At 71.1% G+C, this 18,071-nt stretch overlaps 2 protein-coding genes across 3 annotated transcripts; one reads left to right on the top strand and one right to left on the bottom strand.

Annotated features, from left to right (window-relative positions):
- Window positions 1-1,690: 1,690 nt before the first annotated feature.
- On the top strand, window positions 1,691-12,601 carry DBN1 (drebrin 1). The gene is given in 16 exon segments (XM_086471034.1): window positions 1,691-1,776; window positions 6,050-6,105; window positions 6,205-6,317; window positions 6,530-6,604; window positions 6,681-6,827; window positions 6,974-7,051; window positions 7,158-7,309; window positions 7,471-7,534; window positions 7,652-7,711; window positions 7,879-7,993; window positions 9,196-9,333; window positions 10,328-10,459; window positions 11,685-12,238; window positions 12,335-12,437; window positions 12,530-12,558; window positions 12,560-12,601. Coding segments are annotated over 16 exon segments (1,944 nt in total).
- A 1,101-nt stretch (window positions 12,602-13,702) lies between these two features.
- PRR7 (proline rich 7, synaptic) lies at window positions 13,703-14,524 on the bottom strand. 2 transcript variants are annotated; one of them, XM_086471148.1, is made up of 2 exons: window positions 14,220-14,524; window positions 13,703-14,123 (listed from the first exon to the last, which is right to left on the bottom strand). In XM_086471148.1, exons 1-2 carry the CDS (start codon window positions 14,522-14,524, stop codon window positions 13,703-13,705), a joined length of 726 nt encoding a protein of 241 aa, XP_086327274.1. The 2 variants fall into 2 exon arrangements, with proteins under 2 accessions (XP_086327274.1, XP_086327275.1); XM_086471149.1 differs by having other exon boundaries at window positions 13,703-14,091; window positions 14,227-14,524.
- Between the last annotated feature and the right edge of the window lie 3,547 nt (window positions 14,525-18,071).

Genomic DNA, 18,071 nt, shown 5'->3' with positions numbered 1-18,071 from the left:
AGGGCCAGGACAGAGCCTTGGTGCCACAGCCTCTCCTCGAGGGAGATCCAAGCATCTTGCTTGTGCTGCTGCAAGGCCCGCTGGGGGCTCAGCCCCTTCTGGTTGGCGCCCTGTTGCCTCTGGTCCCTACTGATGACGCCTCTACCACCCAAGTTGCCTCCGTGCTTTGCCGAGAGCAGCTCTTGCCCACCAGCTCTGCGCACCATGCAAGGAGCTTGTGCACAGGCAGCGGAAGGAGGGTCTCGGGTGGGCTGCGGAGGTGGAGCCTGGGGAGGGGCTGCGGCCGCGCTGCTCCGAGAACAAAGCCTGGCGGTGGCAGGCTCAGGACTCCCCACCATGTCCCCGAGCGGGGTCCCACCACATCCACCCCCAAAGCCAGCTGAGCTGCTTGCGGGGCGCCTGCCACAGCCCCGGTCCCGGCAGCTGCTCCACAGCTGCTCCCAAACTCTTGCAGCCTCTCAGGGCGGCTCCAGCTCTGGCCTGGCTCGGAAATGCTGGTGCGAGGAAGTTGTGCAGGGAGCAGGCAGCGCAGGCAGGGCCCACAGCACCCTGTCCTATGTCCCACTGAGCTCTGAGGGGCTCGTCCACAGGCTGTTCTGAAGGACTTTGTTCGGGAAGGTCCACGCCAGCATCAGCCCCACCCTGTGGGCATCAGGCCCTCTGTGTTCCCCACTGCTGCTCCAGCACGGAGACCCCTTCAGCACGGTTCTGGTCCAGGATGCAGGCAGTGCCGGCGGTCGGGGAGGCAGGGTGGGGCAAGGTGATGCTGCCTGCCCTGGCAGGAGTATGCAGACCCAGTTGGGAGCCCCCACAGAGCCCTGCGCGGGTCGGTACAAAAGCAACTTTGTGGGTTCACACAGAGGCAAAACCTCCTGGAAAAGGCACTGTCGCACACTGGATCCCGAGGGGACCAGGAGGTTTGGGAGCGGTGGGGATGGAGGGCCAGGTGGGCAGCAAAGGGGTCCCCACAAAGGCTGTGCCCACCGACACCTTGCGCAGCAGTGAGGGCACGGCTGGGTGTGTGGGGCAGAGCCCACAGTGCCCTGTCCTCGGAGAGGAAACCTCAGGGCGCAGGGTCTCGGAGCAGAGGGGAGCTGAGGGCACAGGGTTCCGGGCAGGCTGTGTCCCCAGGGTGGAGGGGACACGGGGCAGGGGAAGGTCTGGGGTGCAGAAGAGCACCCAGCGGGGTCCCCGGGCTGCAGGGTCCCCAGGATGGGGCAGTACAGCATGCTGGTCCCCAGGGCAGAGGAGAGCCCAGGGTGCAGAACCACCAGGGGTGCAGGTTCCCAGGAGGGAGCCGAGCCCGGGTGCAGGTTTCCGGGGTTCAGGGTTCCTGGGGCAGGGGATGGCCCGGGGTGAAGGATCCCGGGGCCGAGCCGTGTGCGGGGGGCAGCCCGGCGGCGGGGGCGATGCTGCCCGCACCCCAGGGATCCCGGCGCGCTGCCCGGCGGCGGAGCCGGCGGGGTGCCCCGGGGGCGCCCCGAGGGCGCGGCGGAGACCGGGGCGGGGGCGGGGGCCGGGCTGGGGGGCGGAGGGGGGGGGGGGGCGCCGTTCGCGGCGCTAGGACCGGGCGCGGCGGCGGGCGGAGCCTCCCCGCCGCTCGCCCCTCCGCCCGGCCGCTGCGGCAGTGTCTCGGAGGCGGGCAGGCGGCCGGTCCCTCCGGTCCCCCCGGCAGCATCCCGGCCCCGCCATGGCTGGCGTCGGCTTCGCGGCGCACCGCCTGGAGCTGCTCGCCTCCTACCAGGACGTGATCGGCGAGGACAGCCCCACCGACTGGTGAGCGCGCCCGCCGCCGCCGCCGCCCCTTTGTCCCCGCCGCCGCCGCCGCCCTTTGTGCACGGAGCCGCCCGGTAACACCGGCCGCGCCCCGCGCTGCGCCCCCCGCCGCCCCGGGCCCGCGATGCCGGGAGCCCCGGCACACAAAGGCGGGCGGGGCGGCGGGGGGGGGATGGTGGTGGTGGTGGGGTGTGTGTGTGCGTGCCCGGCCCGCCGCCCCCGGTGCCCGCACCTGCCCGCCGCCGCCGCACCGGGCCGGGGCGCGGTCCCCGCTTTGTCTGCGCCGGGCCGGCACGTGCGAGCGCCGGGACCCGCCGCCCCCGGGAGCCCCCGGCACGGCCCGACCCCCCGTCGGGCAGCGAGCGTGGGGAGCGGGGGGTCCGCGCACGGCGGGGAGGGCCCGGGCGTCCCCCCGGTGCTGGGCCCGGCCCCGGGTCCCTCGCCATTGTCTGGAGCCGGAGCCGCGGGCAGCGGCGCCCGGGGGCGGGGGGATCGGGGCGCCCCCAGCCCGGCCCCGCTCCCGGCCGGCCCCGCCGGTGCCCGGGCAGCGGGCGGCCCCCCGGCCCGGCGGAGCGAGGCCTGCGGCCGCGGGGTCCGGACATCCCTCGCTGTCCTCGGTCCCCCAAGCTCCCGGGGTGCCCCGTCCCCGGGGTGCCGCCCCGCCGGACTGGGGCTGCTGCGGGCTCGGGGATGGGGGGGCGGCCTTCCCCGGCGGGACCCCCCCGGGCTGCCCTGCCCTGCCTGCACCCCCAGTGCGGGGCACCCCGTGACGCGGGCGCCGGGGCCCGGCTGGATCCAGGCCCCGCTGCAGCCGGCGCGGCAGCCCGCAGGGAGCATCTCCCCACCGCCACCCCGATTCTCCCAGCGACCACCCGCATCTCCTGGCCCCACCCGGGTGCCGTGGGGCTGGCTGCCCCGGGACACCCTTCTTGCCCCCCCGGGTGCCTGTGCCGTGCGGGGGGGGTGGGGGGGATGCTGCCGGCACCCTGAGGTGCAGCTCGCTGGGCAGAGCCGGGGTGCTGGGCAGCGCTGGGTGCGTGTTGTGCATGCTGCTCTCTGGGGAGGGTGCCTACCGTGCACCCACCGCCCAGCTAGGGTGCATCTACCACCCAGCCGGGGTGCATCCAGCACCCAGCCGGGGTGCACACCACTGTCTAGCCAGGTCCTTACTCTAGGGACAGGGCTGGGAGCCCCCCGGGCTGTGTGGGCCTGGGCAGATCCCACTCCCCACCAGCCCCGGGTCTCTGGGGAGCCCCGTGGCCCTGCCACCAGCCCAAGGGCGCCGTGGGCGAGCACGGTGCGTGTTGCCGGCCAGAAGGCAGCTGTCAGCCCTGGGTACATCTCGCTTCCCGGCATCCGCTGCAAAGGAGCCCTCCCTGCCAAAGCTGCTGAGAGCAGCAGAAACGGTTCCTGGGAAGGCGAGCATCGGGGCCGCCCCCCCCCCCCCCCCCCCCACTCCAGCGCTGAGCTCCGGCCGGGCAGGGAGCCCCCACCATCCCTCCATTCTTGGGGCTGAGCTCATCCCATCGTTCCCAGACCTTCCATGCCACGGTCACCAGGGGTGCCCGGCACTCGGTGACAGTGGGAGCAGCATCCTCGCTGCAGGGCCCAGTACCCGGGTGTGGGATGAGGGCTGATGTCGGGGGAGGCTGTATCGGGCAGGATGATGGGGACTGTTCCCTGGCAGTGGCCCAGCCTGGCTGAGCCAGGGGCTGTGAGGACACCACTCCGGAGCCCGGCCCTCGGCTGGTGCCGGGGGATACCGCACTCTTGCCCGGCTGGGATCCCTGTGTTTAGTCTGGGATTCCCCCACCCCCCCCACCCCCGCTCCAGCCCGGTCCTGGAGGGTCCGAGCGTCCCCTCCCCCTGCCCGGCCCCGCGGAGGCTGCTGGGGCCCATTACTCGATCGGAAAGGAATTTAGTGCTGCTTTCTGAGCACGCCGACTCCCTGGAGCTCCCAGCCACATTGGAAACACATGTGCCCGGGTTGGGGCGGGTGGGCTGGGGCAATGCTCCCCCTTCCAGGCCATGGTGTGGTGGGCAGGCAACTGCGGGTGCCCCTGGTGCTGGCACACACAGGCACTGCTGCTCTGCCTGCTCCGGTGAGCAATGGGGCCATGCAAGGGCAGCAGGGCCCCAAACCCCTTGGCAGGGTGATGGGGGATCCTTGCTGGAGTCCCCTGGCCACTGGGAGCCCTCCTCCCTGGGCTGCACAGGGCACCTCCACCCACTGGTGACCCACATGTCTGGGACCCAGGGGATGGGAAGGGGCTGTATGGGCTGGGTGGAGAGATTAAAGCCTGTGGAAGGGGGTAAGTAAAGCATGATGCTGCCTGCACCCACTGTGGCATGGCTGATCCACGCTGCTGGGGCTGATGGTGATGCTGTTGGGCTGCGGGTCCCTGAGGGCACCCCTAGGGATGCTGCTGCCCCGAGCACAGCCCCACTGGGACTGGAAACCTCTGGATCCTCCATCTCCGTGTGGGGTCAAGCTGTGCCGGTGGGCAGCGCTCAGGGCAGGGCTCTGTTTCTGCAGTAAGCTCCTGCTGCCCTGGGAGCATCCCTGGGTGCAGGCAGCAACACTGCGCTCAGGTACCACCCTGCATGGCAGGGTCCCGGGGGCAGGGAGCAGGCAGTGGGTGCCCCCCGCACCCGCAGGGCTCCCCAGGCAGCAATGCCGTGGCTCTGCCCTACTTGTTTTCTCCTCTCTGCAGCCAGCTGCATCCCTACCCTGTGAGCCCCCAAGCCCTGCCCGCAGCCCTGGGCTCCCCCAACCTGCTGCCATCCCCGCCCCATTCCTGGGGGATTACAGCAGGTCCCCCAGGCCAGGGCTGCGGCTGCAGGCAAGGGCTGCGTTTGCTGCCCTTCCCCAGCACAGGCATCGCAGACGAGGCTTTGCAGCTGCTTTGCCGGCTCCAGGCCGGGAGCTGGCGCCGGCTGGGGCGGCCGATTAGCGGGATCGGGATGTACGGATTAAAGTCAATCTTGTTGGTGCAATTATCTGCGGCTCGCTGCCGGGGGCTCAGGGGGCGGTGGGTGCCAGGGGATTGAGGGAGGCCCCCTCCGTGTCAGGCACCCGGCTGCCTTCTCCTTATGTTTCAGCTCACGGGGTCCAGCCGTGGCCCCAGTTTTGGGGGCGGCTCTGCTTATTGGGACCCTCCCAGTTCCCGTTCCCCCAGGCTCTGGCTGGAAGATGAGCTCGGTTGAGGATGGCTGTGCCCAGCACCGTGGGGATTTTGGTGCTCTGGCAAGCACCACGCGGGCGCCGCCAGCCGAATGCAATCGGCAGAGCCACCCACCCGCTCCAGTGCAGGGATGAGGGGGGGGTCCAGCACGGGCGGCCCCGGCTTTCCGGGTGCAGCGCGTGACAGTGGCAGGCAGGTTTGGGTGCCTGCCAGGCCCCGGCAGGTCCCCGCTGCCTGCCTGCCTCCCCCGCTCCCCTCCGCTAATCACCTCGTCATCGGGGCGAGCTGCATCCCAGCTGGGATGGGGGGGAGTTGCCATGGCGACGGAGGATGCTGGTTGCCTAGCAACATCCATCCCCTCGCCCACCCGCCCTGGACCAATTCAGCATGCATCCTCCCCACCCCCCCCCCACCCCCCCTGCCATATCTGGCTGCACACCCCTGGGGAGGTGTGGGCTGACGGGGGTCCCCGCGGAGCCCTGGCGGGGCTGGCTGGGGCACGGTGAGAGCGAGAGGGGGTTTTCCCATCCGCTGGGAACAGTTTCCAAGGAACAGCCTCCACGACGGCCCCATCACACCCCGGTGGCACATCGATTTGCTGCTGCTGGTGCTCTGGAGTCCTCCCCCGGCCTGGAGCCTGCTGGGCCGGCGGCTCACGCAGCCGGGCATGTGAGCGGCCCTGAGTTTCCTGCTGGGGTGCAGGGCTGTCCCCAAAGCTGGTTGGTGACCAGCAGGATCAGGGGGGGACAGGACAGGGATGGGCTAGTGAGGAGCTGTGAATCCATGGTGGCTTGAGGCACAGCAGCCAGCTGATCCCTGTGTCTAAGTGACCCTTCTGTCCCCAGCCTTGGGACCCTGCCGCATGGCTGCCAGCCAGCAGGGTGGGGGAATAGGCCCTGCCCAAACCCTTGCTTGCCCGGCCCTTTGTGGTGGCCGTGGACAAGGGGTTGGGGTGGCTGTGTGGCAGCTTGGGGACACCTGGTCGGTCCCTCAGGACCTGCCCTGTCCTCAGTGTTAGCAGGATGGGGTGGGGGGGGGTGCTCCCCCACGCTCCCCCCAGCCGTGGCTCACCCACGCTGTCTCCCCAGGGCCCTCTACACATACGAGGATGGCTCCGATGACCTGAAGCTGGCAGCGTCGGGAGGTAAGGTTCTCTGTCCCCACAGCTGGCTCGGCTCTGCCGGCGTTTTTCCTAGCACCCATCCTGGTGCCGGGTGGACGTGGGCTGACAGTGCCGTGCCAGGCGGAGGTTTGCTGGAGCTTTCTGGCCACTTTGAGATCCAGAAGGTGATGTACGGCTTCTGCAGTGTCAAGGACCCCCAGGCTGTGCTCCCCAAATATGTCCTTGTCAACTGGGTGAGTAGGGGGGACCATACTGGGGGCAGGGGGCCCTGCTGTGCCCACTAGAGCCGCAGTGTTGGCCGGGGCATGGCTGGGTGCAAGGGAGGAGCCCATGGTGGCTGGGGAGGTGTGCGGGTGCCCCACTGTCCCGCTGCCCCGTGGTGGTCAGCGGGGTGGGGGTCACCCTGCCACCCCTCGCCGGCTCAGCCCCTCCCTGGCTGCCACAGGTGGGCGAGGACGTGCCGGACGCCCGCAAATGCGCCTGTGCCAGCCATGTGGCCAAGATCGCTGAGTTCTTCCAGGTGGGTGATGCTGGGGAGGGGGACGATGCTGCCAGGGCACCGACCCCGATCCCTGATGGCTGCTTGCCACCCCCAGGGCGTGGACGTCATTGTCAACGCCAGCAGCGTGGAAGACATCGACCCGGGGGCCATCGGGCAGCGTCTCTCCAACGGGCTGGCCCGTGTCTCCAGCCCGGTGCTGCACCGCCTGCGGCTGCGGGAGGACGAGAACGCTGAGCCCGTGGTAATGTCCCGATGGCGGCGGGTGTGGGGCATCCCTCCTGCCCGGGGCTCCTGTCTGCCGCAGCCCATCACCCCGTGTGCCGCTTACTGTTATTCCTCCTCGCTGATCCCAGCCCCTCCGCCCCCCCCGCCTCTCCTCCGTCCCAGGGCACCACTTACCAGAAAACCGATGCCACCGTGGAGATGAAGCGGCTCAACCGGGAGCAGTTCTGGGAACAAGCCAAGGTGGGGTACGGGGGGGGCGGGGGGGCAGCTGGTAGCCCCTAGGGAGCAGGGTGAGCTGCTGGTGGGCTGATGGGCAACTCTGTCCTTCACCTCTCCCCCCTCCCAGAAAGAGGAGGAATTGCGTAAGGAAGAGGAGCGGAAAAAGGCCCTGGACGCCCGGCTGCGGTTCGAGCAGGAGCGGATGGAGCAGGAGCGGCTGGAGCAGGAGGAGCGGGAGCGGCGCTACCGGGAGCGCGAGGAGCAGATCGAGGAGCACAGGCACGGCGGGGGCTGGGGTGGGGCTCGCCTGCGAGGACGGGACGGCTGGGCACACGCTGCGAGCGTCTGGGTGGGCGCGTGGGCGTTCGCTCCTGGGACGGGGTTGGGGCAGGGGTTGGCAGGAGCCGGTGCCCAGCCCCTCTCCCGTGCCCCCGTCGCAGGCGGAAGCAGCAGAGCATGGAGGCGGAGGAGGCCCGGCAGCGCCTGAAGGAGCAGTCCATCTTCGTAAGTGCCGGGGCAGGCGTGGGGACAGAGCCCAGCATCGCCCCTGGGGAAAGGCTTTTCGCAGCTGGATCCCCAGAGTGTCCCAGGGCCGGGGGGTGATGCTGCGTCTCTTCCCAGGGGGAGCAGCAAGAGGAGGACGAGAGGCAGCAGCTCAGGAAATCAGAGTCAGAGGTGGAGGTGAGTGCACCGGAGGCCATGCCTGGGGTCAGTCCTTGCTCCCCAGCCAGCGGTCCCCACAGCTCGATGTGGACCCAGCTGGGGGGGAGGGGGGGGGGGGCGTGTGGGGTGGTCCCACAGCCCCGTCCCACCGGGGCAGTGGGTCTCAGCCTCCCCTGTCGCCGCAGGAGGCTGCTGCCATCATCGCTCAGCGGCCCGACAACCCCCGGGACTTCTTCAAGCAGCAGGAGCGGGTGGCATCGGGCAGCAGCGACGCTGTCTCACCGGGCAGCCACAGGACAGGTGAGGGGCTGGGGGGGGCTGCAGGCACCGGGGGGGGCACAGAGAGGCCGGGGGGGTCTGCGGGCTGTGGAGCAGGTGAGTGTGGTGCCACCGAGGCTCCCCACAGCTCAGCGGGTCGCAGCGGGACCTTGGAGGGACTAGGGCTGTAAGTGGGGAGGGGGTGTCCCCAGTGCCGTCCCCAGTGCCGTGGTTGTGGGTGCCGGGGGCACATGGATGGCAGGCAGTGGTCCTACTCTGCTGCGCCACCATCACCGCCACTGCCACTGCACCTCGTGTGGCCCCTGCAGCTGGGGCAGCTTGCCTGGATGCTGGGGTGTCTTCAGCAAGGGGGGGGCTCATCCTGCTCCCTGCTGGGTGTCATCTGCTCACCCGTCATGGCACTGTGCCGGCAGCCAGGGTGGCAGATTGGTCGGTGTGGCAGGGCTGGGCAGCTGGAGGTCCAGGGGTGGCTTGGGGAGGAAACTCATCCCGCAGAGGCAGCTAAAAGGGGCAGAAGTGAGTGAGGCAGGCCTGGGGCACCCGGCGTGGTGCCCCATGGGGAGGCTGGGCTGCCCCACAGTCTGGGGTCCAGCCCTGGGACTTTTTGCAGCTGTAGAGCAGGGGCTGGCTGTCCTGGTGGGCACCTTTGGCCGTGAAGCCATGCCATGGGGCTGCACTGGGGGTTGTGCTGGGGTGCTGTGCCGGAGGGGCTGTGTCGTGGGGCTGTGCTGGGGGCAGGGGGGGAGCTGTGATGTGTGTTCTTGCTGTGGGGTCATGCCGTGAGCTGTGCCATGGGCTGTGCCGTGGGGCTGTGCTGTGGGGTTGTGCCTTGGGGCGATGCTGTGGGGCTGTGCCGTGGATCGTGCCATGGGCTGTGTGTTGTGGCCGTGCCGTGGGGCCGTGCCGTGGGTTGTGCCGTGGGTTCATGCTGTGGGGCTGTGCTGTGCCTGAGCAGATAGTTGGTCCCATGGTTGTGTCCTGGCCTCTCTCCCTACCTGGCCACACAACACTGCCTCCCATCTCTCTGTCCTGCTGTCTTTCCATCCTCTTGTCCTGCCATCCTATCCGCCCCACTGTCAGTACTGCCTCCCATCCTGCCGTTCTCCCATCCTGGTGCCCCAGTGCCCCGGCCCCGCCACGGCTGTGCTGAGCAGGGACTGACCCATCTCTTTGCTCTCTCTCTCTCTCTCCGTCCGTCCGTCCGTCTGTCTTTCTCTCAGCAGGTCGTCTGCACTGTCCTTTCATAAAGACAGCTGACAGTGGGCCACCTTCTTCCTCCTCCTCCTCCTCCTCCCCCCCACGGACCCCCTTCCCCTATATCACCTGCCACCGCACCCCAAATCTCTCCTCTTTCTTCCCATGTAGGTAGCTGGGAGTCCCCAGGCGCGCAGCTCCGGGGGGCCGAGCCGCGGGCGGCCAACCCACAGCCCACCCCAGCCCCACGGCACGCCGGACCGACAGCAGAGGCAGCGCCCCTCCCACGGGCACCCAGGCGGGGGCCAGGCACCCAGGCGGGGTCTGTGCCAGCACCCATGGGCACTCTGTGTGCCCCAGCTGGGGCTGGCCCCGTGGTGGGCGCTGTGCCCCTGGGGTGGAGGGATGCAGCAGGCTGTGCCCATGGGGCAGGTTGTGCCTTTGGCATGGGGACACTGGGCAGGCTGTGCCCGTGGGACAGACGGGGACAGGGCAGAGCTGTGCCTGGGTGCTCTGCCATGGGATGGAGCAGGCGGTGGCCATGGGATGGAGGGGGCACAGGGCAGGCTCTGCTCACGGTGCAGAGGCAGATGGGGCAGGCTGTGCCCATGGGGCAGAAGGGGATGGGGCAGGCTGTGCTCTGGACCGCACAGGGCTGTGTCCATAGGGCAGCACGGGATGGAGAAGGCTGTGCCCAGGATCGTGTGGGGCTGTGCCAAGGAGGCAGAAGGGGCCAGGCAGCGCCTGGGGCCATGTGGGGCTGCGCCCCCCAGCCAGGGGTAGCAGGGCACAGAGCTGTGCCTGTAGAGGCGAGGCTGTGCCAGGGCCCAGCTGGGTGATGTGGGGGCAGGGGCGGCATGCCCCACAGCAGGTATGAGGCTGCCTGTCCTTGTACCTGTCAGAGGCAGGGGCTGCAGCTGCCTGGGGCCAGTGGGGACGCCTGGAGGGGTGCACAGTGGTTACTGCACCCGTGGGTGCCTCTGCCTCCCCCACGGCAGGAGGAGATGATGCGGTGGCAGGGACACGGCGATGTGCATTTGACAGCTCATGGCTGGGTTGGCGTGGGGCAGGAGCAGGGGCGGCGCTGGGGTGCTAGTTCCCCCTACCATGTGGGCAGCTACCCCTCCACCCCACATGCCACCCCGTCTCCCTTGTCCGCAGGCAGCCAGTCGGACGCCTACCGCAAGGCCTCGGCAGCGGGCTGCAGCCCCTGCGAGTCCAGCCCGGCCGCCACGCCGCTGGGCGAGCCGGGCACCCGCGCGTTGGGCAACGAGACGCCGGCAACGCCCAAAGGTGGGCACAGGGTTGGCACTGCCTGCCCCTGTCTTGGGCTGCCCGGGCACATCCCCGCGGTTCTCTGCAGCGCATCCCCTGCTGCAGCCTCCCCCCCCGCCCCCCCGCCTCGACTCCTCTGCATCTCCTGCTGCAGCCCTGATGCTGCAGCCCTGCCAACCTCCCTTGCATCGCTTAGATCCATGCTGTACCATCTGCATCCCTCGGTATAGCCTCTGCCATCTCTGCTGTGTCCCCCAGTACATCCCCGCCGTATCTGCTGCTCCATGCTGGTGCATCCCCGCCGTCTCTGCTGCATTCTGCCCCCCAGTGCAGCCCTGCTGCCAGTGTTGCATCCCTGCTGTCTCCAGTGCATTTTCTAATGCCAGCGCATCCCTGATATCTCTGCTGCATGCCCCCCCACCATGCAGCCCCCCCGCCCCATCTCCAGTGCATTGCTCCAGCCAGTGCATCTCCACCATCACCAGTGCATTCCCCCCAGCCAGGTCCATGCCCACCATCTCTGCAGCATCACCCCAGTGCAGCCCCGCTGTCTCTGATCCATCCCCCAAAGCAACTCTACCCTACCTGCGCCATCCCCCAGTACGTCCCCGCCAGTGTTGCTGCTTCCCTCCATGCATCCCCAGTGTCCCATTGCGTCCCCAGTGCATCCCAGACAGCTCTGCTGCAGTCCCTGCTGCGTCCCCACTGTCCCCTTTGCATCCTGTGGTTCAGCCCCGCTTTCCCTTCTCCGTCTTCCTAGTGCACCCCTCCCCTCCTCATCCCCCTGTGCCTGCCAGCTACTCCATCCCCCCATCCCAGCAAGGCCCAGCCCCCCAACAAGGGATCACCTTGCCCCTCCCCCCACCCCTACCGTGTCCCCTCAGTCCCCGGTCCACTGGTGTGTGCCATCGGTCCCCTCCCTGACCAACCTCTCCTACCCATCCCTGCAGCATTTCCCTGCTGCACCGAGCCCAAAGGACCCCTCCCAGCTGCAGCCCTGTCCCTGTGTCCCCTCAGTCCCCGGTCCCCTGGTGTGTGCCATCGGTCCCCTCCCTGACCAACCTCTCCTACCCATCCCTGCAGCATTTCCCTGCTGCACCGAGCCCAAAGGACCCCTCCCAGCTGCAGCCCTGTCCCTGGGGGTGTGTGTCCGGTACCCCCCCCCCCCCCCCCCCCCGGCCCCAGCCCTGGACGAAGAGCGAAGAGGTCTGTCCCCACTGATTCTGTCCTCCCCCCCTTGCAGACTCCCCCAGCCCCAGCGCCCAGGAGGCTGGGCCAGCCACCCCCGAGCAGCACTGGCCCTTCCCGGGGCCTGAGGACAAGGCCACCGAGCCCCCCGGGGACGAACCCAGGCCGGTGTGGACAGCGGGGGGTGATGCCCTGGGAGACCTGGTGACCCTGGAGCCCACTGAGCCATCCCCGCTGCCGGTGGCCGCTGAGCCCCAGCCCGGGGGGACCCCCAACCCCGAGAGCCTCATCGACCTGTGGCAGAGCGATGGGGCGGCCCCCCCGGCTGCCTGGCCCCTGCCTGCCACCCCTGTCCCCGAGGGTCCCCCGGCCGCGCTGCCCGACGAGGGGGCCCTGCTGAGCCTGGACGAGCTGCCCGAGCCCCCTGCCACCTTCTGCGACGCAGAGCAGGAGGAGGAGGAGGAGGAGGCAGCCGACGGGGAGGACCCCCAGCCCCGGGGGCTCAGCTGCCAGCGTGCCTCCCAGGAGGACGCCCCGGGCCGAGAGACCCCCCCCATCACCAATGGGGAGATGGCCCCCAAGGACGGGACGCCGGGTCGTGGGGAGCAGGTGAGCATCGCTCTGGGTGTGGGTGTGTCGGGGGGGGCGGGTGGGATGACAAGGGTGGCGGGGGGGGGTCCTGACCACCTACCCCACCCCTCCCAGGCCAGCGAGGGCTACTTCAGCCAGTCCCAGGAGGAGGAGGTGCCCCCCCCCGAGGAGCCGTCGGCCAAAGCCCCCCAGCCTGTCTTCTACAACAAGCCCCCAGGTGAGTGGGGACGGCGATGGGGATGGGGGGGGGTGTCCGTGGCGCACGCCACGCCACCCTGACACGCCCCCCCCCCCCTCCCTGTCCCCTAGAGATCGACATCACGTGCTGGGACGCGGACCACTCTGCCCGAGGAGGAGGAGAGCTTCGGGGGGGGTCTGTAAGCCCGGGCCCCGCTGCCGGCACAGGCAGCTCGCCCCGGCCGGTGCGGGGCACCGAGGGTCCGCAGCCGGGGGCCGGGCCCCCCCCTCACCCCGCCAGGGCCCCGCAGGATGAGGCCTCCGGGTGGGGGCCGCCCCGCTGCACCCCCACCCCGGGGCACCTTTTACAGCCCCCCCCTCTTTTTTAAGTTGTCGGTAGGAGCCGTGTCAGCCCCCCCAGTCCCCCCCTTAGCAGTCCCCGTCCGTCCGTCCGTCCCCCCTCCCGCTGCCCTAGCGCCCCTTCGGCGGGGGGGGGACACACACGCTGGCATCCCCTGCCCGGCTGTGGGACAGGGTCCTCGTTCTCTTCGTGCCCCTCATCCCCCCGCCCCGGGAGCCCCCTAGTACTTTGCACGACTTCAAAAAAAAAAAAAAAAAAGGAATAATAATAATAAAAAAATAATATGGCAATAAAGTGACCCGACCGAGGCGAGGCTGCGGCTGGCGGCGCCCCCCCCCCCCCAAACCCCGGCAGGGAGCTAGTGTGGGGCTTTTACCCTCCCCCCTGCTCCTTCCTCGCCGGGAGCCCCCTCCCGCCCCCGCGCTTGGCCCCCGCTTGGCCCCTCTCCCCCACCCCCCCCCCCCCTACGGTAACTGTTTTTGGAAAGCACAAGTTCTGTACCGGCCGTGTGCTCATGTCTGTTAATAAATAAAGCGACTCCCACGGGGGCTGCAGCCTGCTGGGGGGGGGGGGGGGGGGGGGGGGGGGAGGGGGGGGCAGGGAGGACTGGCGGAGGGTGGGGGGCTGCCACCGCCCCGGGGGAGGGGAGATGTCCCACGATGCCAGCCCGCCGGGAGGCAAACCCGAGCCACAAACTTTTATTCTCAAACTGTAACAAACAAAAATTTAAGAAACAGAGCAGAGTCCGGGTCCCCAGTGCCCCCGGCCATGGGGGGGCCGGCGGGGGCCAGACGGGGAACCAGCCCCTTCCGCACCGGCGGCGATGGCCCGCGTCCCTGGGGTGATGGCGGGGGGCAACCGAAACCACCCTCACCCACCCACCCACCTACCCCGGTGCCGGAGGGGCACCCGTGGCGAGGTCCGGGGGTCCCCCGGGGCCGCCGTTAGACAGCGGTAGTCCTGCCGAAGAGGGGCATGGAAACCGGGAGGTGCCAGGGTCCCGGTTCGTAGGTGTCCCTGCTGCTGAGCTCCGAGTCCGTCCAGCTGGGAAACATGCGGGGGGAACACTCTGCCTGCAGGTAGAGGTCCGGGCAGGCGGGGCCGGGGCTGGCCGAGCGGGGCAGATGCAGCGCCGACCCGTAGCCGGCGTCCAGGAAAAGGGGTTTGTAGCTGGGGGGCTGCTCCTGCTTCTCCAGCCGCTCGTGGCTCAGGAAGGGGGCGTTGATTTTGCGGTAGAGCCCCCGCGTGTCCATCAGCACCTCGCTATACGGCGGGGGGGGCTCCGCCATCAGCAGTGCCTCCTCGTAGCACGGCGGCTTCGACAGGTCTGACTCTGCAAGGCAAAGCCCCCACCCCGGACCCCCGCTGCCGTCAGCGCTGCGCTCCGGCTCTCTTGCCGTATTGCCCCCCCAAAAAAAGGGGGAGGCGCACGCGCCGGGGATGCCGAGATCCCCTCCCTGCTCCTTACCATGCCGGCAGCTCCAGGGCCGGGGGGGTGGGATGTGGTGGGGGTGGTGATGGTGGGGCTCGAGGCGGAGGCGGTGGGGAATGGCGATGCCGGGGGGGCTGCCCCCGTAACCCTCGTAGTGCAGCGGCTCCAGCTCCAGTGCGCGCAGGCTCTGCTCCCGCAGCCGCTCCTCCTGCTGCCGCTTCACCCGCCGCCGCAGGTAGCTGCAGAAGCAGCACAGCAGCACGATGAGCCCCCAGATGAGCCAGAAGCCCGCGAAGCAGGTGAGGAAGGTGTAGGTGCCCTGGGACATCACCATCTTGGCTGCCGGCCCCGGGGGGGAGGCCCCTGCCTCTCCCTGCCCTCGGGGTGGGGGGCGGGATGCTCAGGGCGGCGGCGGCGGCAGGGCCAGGGCAGGACCCGATGCTGTCAGGGCCACCGAGGGCATTTCCCCGGGTCGTGCCCGGCGGCGTCTCCTCCGGGCCCGCGGGTGCCCGCCGTCAGGGGTCCGTCCTCGCCATGGAGCCAGGGGGGGGCTGGAGCGGGTGGGTCAGGCCTGGGTACGCTGGGCGGGCGGCGGGGCGGGGGGCCGGCGGGGTGGGTGGCGGGGGGACTGGGCCGGTGGGGTCCCGCTGCCCATCGCTGGGAGGGGGTCGCTGGGGAGGGGGCCCTGCAACGAGACAGACGTGAGCGTGAGCGTGGCGGGGATGCGGCCGCCCCGTTCCCATGGAGACTCGCTCCACATGCGCAGCAGCACCCGCAGCCGGTGGGGAGCTGTGCCCGGCCCCACGCGCAACCCCGCCGTCGCCCCCACGGCTGCAAACCCGCACGCCCACCCCCCAAGTACCCCGCCAGGGCACTGCCGGGTACCCCAAGGCGGGAGATGGATGCTGCGTCCCTGTGACATTGACGCCTTTGAGATCACGGGGCGTCTGCTGGCATCTCCCCCTCCTGCCCGCCCAGCGCACCCCAAATCAGCTGCAGAGCCCGGGCAGCTCGGCCCCCGCGCTGCCCCACAGCAGGGCACCCTGGGGTGCCCCGGGGAGGAGGAGGGGTGCACAGAGCCGCTGGCTGCCTGCAGCATGTGGCACTTGCGGGAGCACGTGCACCGCGGCCATCGCTGGCCTCGCGGCCACCGGGGAAACTCAGGGGGTGGTGGCACCCCGACATGGCGATGCAGGGCAGGGTGGTGGTGACGGCGATGGGGACTGTCACCCCTGCCAGGTCCCTGCCTTTAGGTACAGTGACAGCTGGGTCACATCCAGATGAGCACCGAACAGGGACAGCACGTGCTGGCGGGGGGGGGGGGGGGGGGCGTGCAGATCAGCAAGTGGGGAGCAGCACCCATGGGTGCTCGCAGGCAGGCACGTCAGCACCCGCCAGGATTATTATTATCGCGGTGTGGGAGAAAACGGGCTCACCAGCGGGGAGGAGGGCGAGTGCTGGATCGGCGGTGGCCGAGGACAGGGCGATGCAGAGCCACCATTGCTTCCACGTGCCTCCGCTCGGCAAAGGGCGAAGGGGCACGGGGTCCCTGTCTGCCCCGCGGGGCAGGGCCACGCTGCTGGCGAGGGGACCACAGGAGGGCCACCGGGGGCCGAGGAGCCTGGTGTGGCAGCGGGAAGGGCAGCGGGGCCGGAGGGCTGAGGCCAGCCGGAAGGAAGGAGGGATGGATGGGGGAAGGAAGGGGCCAGGGAGCCCCGGCCACGCTCTGGCGGGCAGCGGGGGCTGCTCCATCACGCAGACAAAAGCGGGGGGGGGATGTGGGCCTTTGGGGTGGGGATGCCCCTTCCTGGGGCGCCCCAAGCCGCCACCGCTGCCTGGCTAAGGCCAGCTGGGTGCGGGCAGAGCTCGCCAGCCCTGGCTGCAACAGGCTCCCCGCTGGCAGCCTGGGTATCCCCCGGGGGCGGGGGGGGGCACCGTGAAGGAAGGGCCGTGGGTCGAGCACCGGGGTAGCAGCCGGGGGGGGACACCGGGAACCGGGTCAGGGCCGGCTGGCGGCGCCGCGGGACCGGCGGCGTTTGCAGCTGGGGCGTGCGGGGGGAGCAGGGCTGCCGGAGCCGAGGACGTGCGGGCTGGGGGAGGCGCGGGGCCGGGCCGGGAGACACCCACGCCGGGCGGGGAGCGGACTGGCCGCCGGGCTGGGAGCAGCCGCCGAGCCGGGCCCCGCCGGTAACCCCGGGCCGCCCCGCTGCCCCTGGCCGCGGCCTGGGCCCCGCTGCCCGCGTCGCATCCCCGCCCGGTGCCTCCGGCGAGTGGGGAACACCCCGGCGGGGACCTCCCCGCTCCCGGTGCCGGGAGCGGCAACCCCCTCCTCCTCCTCCTCCCGCGAGGCGCGCGCCCGCCGGAGACGGACCGGAGGCGCGCGCCCCGGTACGCACCGCGCGCCTCCGCCCCGGCCTCCGCTTGCCGGTGGCGGCGGCCCCGCGCGCCCCCGCCCCGGCCCCGCTGCCTCCGCGCCGCGCAACAGGCGGAGGCGCCGCGCCCGCTCCCTCCGCGGTTCCCGTTACCGGCGGCGGCGGCGCACGTGGCTCAGGCGGCGGGCGGCGGCGGCTCCATAGTGCAGCGGCGGCGGGGAGGGGGGGAAGGGGGGCCCGGTGCGCGCCCGGTGCGCGGCGCCGCCGCCGCCTCCCGGCGCTGCCTTTGTCTCCGGTGAGCGCTCCCGCGCCGCCGCCGCGCGCCGCCCCGCCCGGGCTCCCGCCCCGCCGCTCCGCCCCGCCCTCGGCTCGGGGAGGGACCCGGGAGCCGGCGGGCCCCCCGCACCCCCGCCCCGGGACCCGCCGCCGAGCGGGAGCTACCGGCGGGACCCCGCACGGGGCGGGAGGGAACGGGCACTACCACGGGAATCCCCCGCCCCGCCCCGGGGAACGGCCGCGGGATCCCCGGGGGTGGCCGCGGTAGCCCCATGGGGTGGTGGCCGGGGATCCCCGGGTGACGGCCCCACGGTCCGCTTGGGTTGACGGCCCTGCGATCGCCCGCGGGGTGATGCCACGGGGTCACCCATTCGGTGGCCATGCACTTTCCCTGGGGGTGGCCGTGGGGTGCCAGGGGGTGCCGGCCACCCGCTCCCCCGGTGCCGGCCGCAGTCTTCTCAGGGGCGAGGGCAGCGCAGCACCGGGACAGCGGCAGGGAGGGCAGCCCAGCCGCTGACGGGGCCCGAACAGCCCCCGCCGGACGCGCGGCTGTGCGGGGCAGGGATACCAGCCTGGCCCCGGGGACAGCGAGGATCAGAGGTGGCACTGGGTGACACAGAGGGCTACCCTGGGGGCACCCCACACCCTGGGGGGGGCTGCTCTTGCCCCGGAGCTGACCCCTGGCTGGCCCAGCCCCGAGTCCTCGTCCCCCTGTGCCAGGGCTCCCCGGGCGGGGAGGGGGGGCGGGAATGTCCCCAGCTGTTCCCTGCTGCGCCCAAAGCCCGGTGGTCACGGCCCCCATGGGTGACCCCCTTGGGCCTGCGCCCAGCCCGAGTTGAGGGGGGGGGGGGGGGTGGGGAGGGGAGCGCAGCCACTCTCCCTTCGCTGCGGGCCGGGGCTGTGCCAGGAGCAGCGGGACCGTGTTTACCGGGCAGAGCCGTGCCAGCCCCGGGGCCACAGTGCCAGGGCCGGAGGCCGGGTGGGTGCCCGGCGGGGGTGCCCCACGCAGGCCGTGACCCCGCCGCCGCTTCCTCCCCGTGGGCAGGGCGGCGGGCGGCCGCTGCGGCCGCACACACGGTGCATTGTTCTGCCGGGGCCCGGCCGGAAGGACTTCCTCCATCCCGGCCGGGGGACGACCGGGGGACGAGCGGGGGAAGGTGGGTGCCCGCAGCCCACTCCCGCCACAGCCGGGCGGAGCGGCCTCGGCCGCTGGCCAAGCCCCGCCGCCTCGCT

The sequence above is a fragment of the Leptosomus discolor genome, chromosome 10 (assembly GCF_034619465.1).
Source record: "Leptosomus discolor isolate bLepDis1 chromosome 10, bLepDis1.hap2, whole genome shotgun sequence".
NCBI lineage: Eukaryota > Metazoa > Chordata > Aves > Leptosomiformes > Leptosomidae > Leptosomus > Leptosomus discolor.
Note: the sequence above shows the minus strand (reverse complement) of the source record. Positions and strands in the feature narration are given on the sequence as shown.

Coding starts and splice junctions, on each gene's coding strand:
- PRR7 (XM_086471148.1), bottom strand. CDS start 14,524: ATGGTGATGTCCCAGGGCACCTACACCTTCCTCACCTGCTTCGCGGGC. Junction 14,124..14,219: donor AGCTGCCGGCATGGTAAGGA/GCAGGGAGGGGA, acceptor CGCTGACGGCAG/CGGGGGTCCGGGGTGGGGGC.